General features: G+C 27.7%; 1 protein-coding gene across 1 annotated transcript; it reads right to left on the bottom strand.

Moving 5' to 3' along the window:
* Window positions 1-254: 254 nt before the first annotated feature.
* Window positions 255-782, bottom strand: LOC136984870 (BRISC and BRCA1-A complex member 1-like; the record flags this gene model as incomplete). Its single annotated transcript, XM_067282008.1, has 3 exons — window positions 255-425; window positions 496-582; window positions 659-782. Coding segments are annotated over 3 exons (382 nt in total), but the record flags the coding sequence as incomplete, so codon positions are not given.
* Between the last annotated feature and the right edge of the window lie 5,600 nt (window positions 783-6,382).

Here is a 6,382-nt window from a genome sequence, read left to right as displayed (position 1 = left end):
TCAGAAAATAAATAGTGGAAAATGATTAGTGCTTTCTCTATGAAAAACTTGTTAAAATAAATTATACTTTTAAATTTTTGAATGCAATTTTAACCTTCATTATTGTATGAAAACACATTATTAAAAAAATTTCCAAGAAACATAATAAATATTATGTTATTAAATTTATTTCATGAAACTAAAGAATGCTACATATGTTAATTTATATGATAATGCAGTGTTTTATGTACAGATAAGAAATTAATATAATTTATTTATTCACCAGTTGTTTGGATTTTATAGAAAACATCTTTCTGAAATGGTCTTTGCAAAGGATGAGCAAGCAATTTTGCCATACAATTATGTAGTTTGGTAGTATTGCGAGTTACTTCAAATATATAAGAAGTATATTTCTCATCTAAGTCACACAGGAATTCATATATTTCCTATAATTACATAGATAGATATTAATATTAACACCATCATTAAAAATTAAATTTGAAGGAAATAATTTACCTGACACTTATTGTTATTGGAAGGAGGACCATGTATATACAACACATCTAAAAAGAAATATGATGATTGTTGAAGTTTTCTGAATTCCTGTAATAAATTAAATAATTAAAAATAATCATTTTTATATATTTCTCACTTATATAAAAAAGAATTTCTATAGTACCTCCTGTCCATTTAAAAATTCTGGAACAACATTTGATTGACAATAAATCAATATAGTTCGTAACACAAATGGGGGAGGAAGAATTTCAGGCAAGGAAACAGTAGGAAGGTCAACCTTTTCTGTACTAAAATATGTTTATATTAAATCAATTTCTTTGATATTCAGAAAATTCAAATTTAACAAAACAAATTAACTAATTCTATTTAACTACCATGGTTAATTTAGTTCATGTTTCAGCATACATACATTCTCTTTATAACTTAAATAAATATTTTACAGATAAAATAGTGATTTCAAACATTAAATCCGATGTATATTTCATAACAATAACTAAATGGTTATCACATGATTTAAAATTTGTTCAATAAAACTATACTTTTTCTAATTAAAAATTTATTCCTCTTTATCTACAGTCTAATACAAAAATAATCAAAATAATTTCACTCTAATAACTGGTTACAACTGATTTCAAATTTTGTTATATTTTAAAAAGGATTGACAAATGCACTTGTGAAAGGATAACTCAGTATTTTCTCTAGATTTTACCAAAGCTCTAACCTCAATCTTTAATATTAACACTCTTCTTATCTATCTTTTCATTCTTTAAGCCTCTAAAAGTATTCTTTCCAATACTGTGTCCTATTGTTACCTTTTGCAATAATATTCTGCTTTTATTACTGTGAAGTTCTCCAGGAAAGCAAACTACAATTAAATTTTTGTAAATGGAGAATACAGTGGTATCTTGTATTTTGAAAGACTAACTTTGAATGCTAAATTTGACAAAAATTTGCCTCAGTTTGAATGATGCTTCGATGTTTAAACTGCACCAGCAATAAAAAATGCAGCTTTTTGACTATAGTATGCTCTTATATCTGTATATACTTTTATCATTAATCACCAAGTATTTCATGTAGGACCTAAAACCTTATAAAGTGTCAAAATAATAATACTTGGTTGAATAATTTTGATGTTTTTAAGATATAAGGTCATATAAGATGATTATTTTGAATATGACAAAAAAAAAAAAAAAAACATTAATTAATAAGGAAATAAATGGATTTATGCATTATTATGGTTGGTCACAGGTTCATGCTTTACCAGCAGAGTTTTCCAGTTTCCTTCACATGTCTAATATCTGAATAGGGACCAGTTTTTCAAGAAAATTCTTCTAGGAGACACCACTCTTTGGTAAATTGTCTATGAGGCACCCATGTGACTTATTTTATTAGTCCATATCAGTTAATAAATTATGATTAAATAAAAAATTATCACAACTCTCAAAAAAATTTATATCAAATCGTCTTAATCTTTCAAACATAACTTGGAAAAAGCATCTAAACATTTAAAATTTTAATTAAAAGTCATAAATTATTTCTATTCTGAAAAAACATACATTAACATTTAATATGTTGTAGGCAGTGTAATTATTGGCGTAATTGTTTATCTTTTTTCTCTTATTTATTATGAATTTATATATATTGTATATTACTTTAAGGAACCTTTTATCAACTGATGAACACCACTCTAAGAGAACAAGTTGAAATCATTTTGCAAAGGTTAAGGAGTTGCCTCCTGGTCTCATGTTTTCTCCATAAAAAAGGGAAAGGGAACAAATAATACTGTTGAGAATTACACTGTCTATAACAGATGAAATTCAAGATTATTGTCCATTTTCTTTGAAAATATATTAAATTGTAAAATATATTTTATCCATATAAAAGTATATTTGTCATATTTTAAAAAAATGAAATATATTTTTATATGAAGTCAAACAATTTGCTGAATTATTAGGTTATTTTCAGTCTATGTTAATAATTAGTTACCAATTAATTTGACATGAGGTAGGTGGATATGTTGCCATTTCATATTAATTTTTAATAATAATAATTAATTATTAATTATTTAATTTCCTTCCATTATCCTGGAAGGAAAACCTGACAATTAGCAGATTGTTTGGCAATCAATCAATTAAATCAGGTTTTGAGTTGATGTTATTTTTATATTATATATATTATAAGAAACAGATGTATTTACACATTTACTTTACAATTTTACACTAAATGATCTTTAAAATACATTAAATTTTTAACTCTAATTTTACCCTATTCTGCATTTAAAAACAGATAAGAAAAACAATATTGTTGATAAATATCACATAAAAATTCAATATTTAACTTGAATAATATTTCAGAAAATTCAGAAGCTTAATAAACTTGAATAAAATTGAAAAAACTTTATCATAATAGGGTAGATGTACCAGTTTTGGCCAGTGTACCAGTTCTGGCCAGAAAACAAATTTAACTTAAAAATATAATCACCACATATTCAAATCTGTCCAATGAAACAAACTTTTATTGTTAACTGTTCACACAGTTAACAATAAAAGTTTGTTTCATTTGTGATTATATTTTTAAGTTAAATTTGTTTTCTGGCCAGAACTGGTACTACACTGGCCAAAACTGGCACTACCCTACTATATAAAAAATTGAATTTTTCAATAATTCAAAAATATAACCTATATTATACTTACATTGCTTCAAATAAAGAAGAAAAATCTGACTTTTTGGTTAAATAAAATAATAAATCCTTACATAATTTTAAAGATACAAAATTAAATTTTTCAAAGGATATCACATGTGTCACACTGTTTAGTTCCTGTCACATCTTCTAAAACGTTACAAATTTTTTTGGGATTGTTGGTAAAGTTTCGAAGCTAAAAAACAAATATAAATATAAAAATAGATAAAAACACTACAGATAAAACAAAACAACCAACAATTTTTAACAATATATATTGTTACTTCAATTGTAGCAGCACACTCTTGTATAAATCAGTGGCTCCACGGTCACTGAACATCCAAGAGGTATGCAGATAGAATATACTAATGCCGTAGTATGTAAATACACAAATCTAAATTACATAAAATACATTATTTACTTTAATAGCTAAAAGTCATTTGATTTTCTCAAATATATTGGATTTCAGCACACACGTATTCAAAAACAATTTTTAAAAATTACAAAAATATAATATATAATAATTAATGAAATATTTGCTTCACATTTGAATACTTCAATAATAAATTTTCACTGCTGATAATTCTGAACATTTAAAAACATTCAGGTTCTTTATGTAAGACTGTCTAAAAATTTATTTATTTATATCATCATCAATTAGCATATCTGAAAAATACATAGGGTAGGAATAAACACTTGTTGGACTTCAGAAAATCTTTACACATGTTTCATCACAAACCGATTTTATTGTAACAAAAAGATGTCCTAAACATTTAAGAGTGCCTCAGTTATGTACTGTATTGAAAATAGTATTCACAAAGTGTCCACCATGATTATCCAAACACTCTTCTATTCTGGTTGGAAGGGAACTCCATCATTAGGCAGAGAATGTTCTATAGAATGTCATGAATCATGCATTGAATCATCTTCCAGTCACTTAATATACAATAGTGTTTCTTGAGGGTGCGTGTTGTGTGTTAAAATGGCACTGAAATGTTCACCATGTAGCTGTTACAGAGTAGGTTTTATCAATGCTGCTACTGTAGCAACATGATCCTGTACAGATCATTGTGATCAGGAACCCAAAAACATTATTAAAAAATCCAGCAACGAGTTGCATAATTTTCCTGGTTATTATGAGATTTTATTTAGAAAATAACTTTTATATTATTAATTATAATACAAAAAATAAAATTGTGTGTGGCATCATCTGTTATGAGATTTTGTTATGAAAACTTTCTATATTTTTTATTATTATTGAATGGCAAAAAGCTTAATTTTGAGATAGTGATCAGTTTCATAAAATATTGTAAATGCTAATAACATATAACATCTTCATTAAGTCCAACCCCACTCAAGATATGATGCATGACCCCCCTCTACCTACCCACCTCTTGATCTTTCACCACCAAAATTTACTAGCATGAATGCCCCTTATACACAAGCCACCATGCCAAATTTCATTTCTTAACCTTCACTCCATCCTGAAATATTAAATGAAATAGATGCCAACATACAGACACACAATTTTTTTTGTCATTTTTCTGACTTTTTTGGGTTTAGGTGGTCTCAAAACATGGAGATTTGCAAAAAAAACTTGACTTGTAGGATCAAATTTGACACAATTCCAATACTTTCCCTTGTTATGTATACATAACAGCTGGGAAAGTAAAATGGTGGGCCATGACTTCATTTTTGAAGTCATGGACCATGAGATTATAAGTGAGCACAATAAAGCAATATCACAAATTGCACAACTTTGCTAGCACATATATTGGCTTATAGAATTGAGTTCATTCTCAACATTTGATAGGCCAATTTTGATAAAATGCTGCCATTTTCCATTAATTTCAATGAGAAATACAAAAATGTAATCATGGCCTATTTAAATGTAATAAATAGGGGTCCATGACTCCATTTTTAACATACATTGGAGTCAAAGAGTTTCCTGTAACATTTGTGTTTCCTGACACAATTGAGTACATCTAACAGAATTTAGGGGAGAAAATAAAAAACAGCATTTGCCATGTGTGTGCATAATGGAAAACAGATAAAAAAACAAACAAAACAGAAGAATGAAGCAATTGCCATTGATTGCTTTGTTTTTGGATCACCTCTCCTTGTTGGTAAGTGTAAGGATTGTATCTCTCTTGGCCAGCAGCTACGAGGGTTGCATCTCCTATGGCCAGCAGGTACAAGCAGGGCTGTGAAAAGGCAGGGACAGAGAGGACATGTGTCAAGGTGCCAAAATGAAGGGGTGCCACAATTCTAAAACTGTTACATGAGTGAACTAATAAATTCATAGAAAACACTGTCATTCACAAGTATAAAAAATTAATTAATTAAAAGTGATTTTATAATTTTTAACTTTGTAATAGACTAATAAAAGGCTTATCCAAAAGGCATCATATTTAAGTTTGCTCTGGTGCCAAATGCTCTAACCACATATATAGGTACTGTACAAGGTAGTCTCTTTTGTGGCGGCTAGTGCAAAGTTCACCTGTCTGCATCTATCAGATACAAAAATAACCTTTTCTTGGCGGCAAATGCAAAGTTTGCCTGTCTGTGACCATTGTGTAAAAGGACTGTCTCTTCTGTACCTAACAATTGCAAGGATCACTTCTTTCTTTCCCACTCTGCCTCAATTCTATCACGATATGACAAAGTTGCACAATACCCTTGTTTCAATTAAATTCAATATTTTATTATACTTCATTTGCACAATAAGCAAAAGCTCTGGATTTGAGTCCTGTTCTAGATTGATCTTTTTTTCCCAGAAGATACTGAATTAATCAATTTTACAATCATTAAATTTAATACAAGATGTCAACTTAATTGCCTAGCTTTAATGTAAATTACTTTATATATGTAATTAGCCAAATTATGGCCCAATGAATCTGGAGTTATCATTTGACAAATTGCGTTGTTATGAATTTTGGCAAAACACATTTTTATTTTGAAAACATATTAAATTTTAATCAATCAATTCAGTTCATTACCAAACCTCTAATTTTTTTTAAAAACTTTTAAATTCTGCTTTATCAGAGAATAGATTTACTAATACATATTTTTAAATTTCTCTAGTATTTTGTAGGAACTTTCATTTGCTTGTTGAACATAAGAAAATTCGAACATTAAGATTAAATAAAATTTTTAAAAGATTTTGGATTCTTTAGACAATCTTAATATAAAAATAAAAATACTACA

The sequence above is a fragment of the Centruroides vittatus genome, unplaced genomic scaffold (genome assembly GCF_030686945.1).
Source record: "Centruroides vittatus isolate TY-2023 unplaced genomic scaffold, ASM3068694v2 contig_934, whole genome shotgun sequence".
Taxonomy (NCBI): Eukaryota; Metazoa; Arthropoda; class Arachnida; order Scorpiones; family Buthidae; genus Centruroides; species Centruroides vittatus.
Note: the sequence above shows the minus strand (reverse complement) of the source record. Positions and strands in the feature narration are given on the sequence as shown.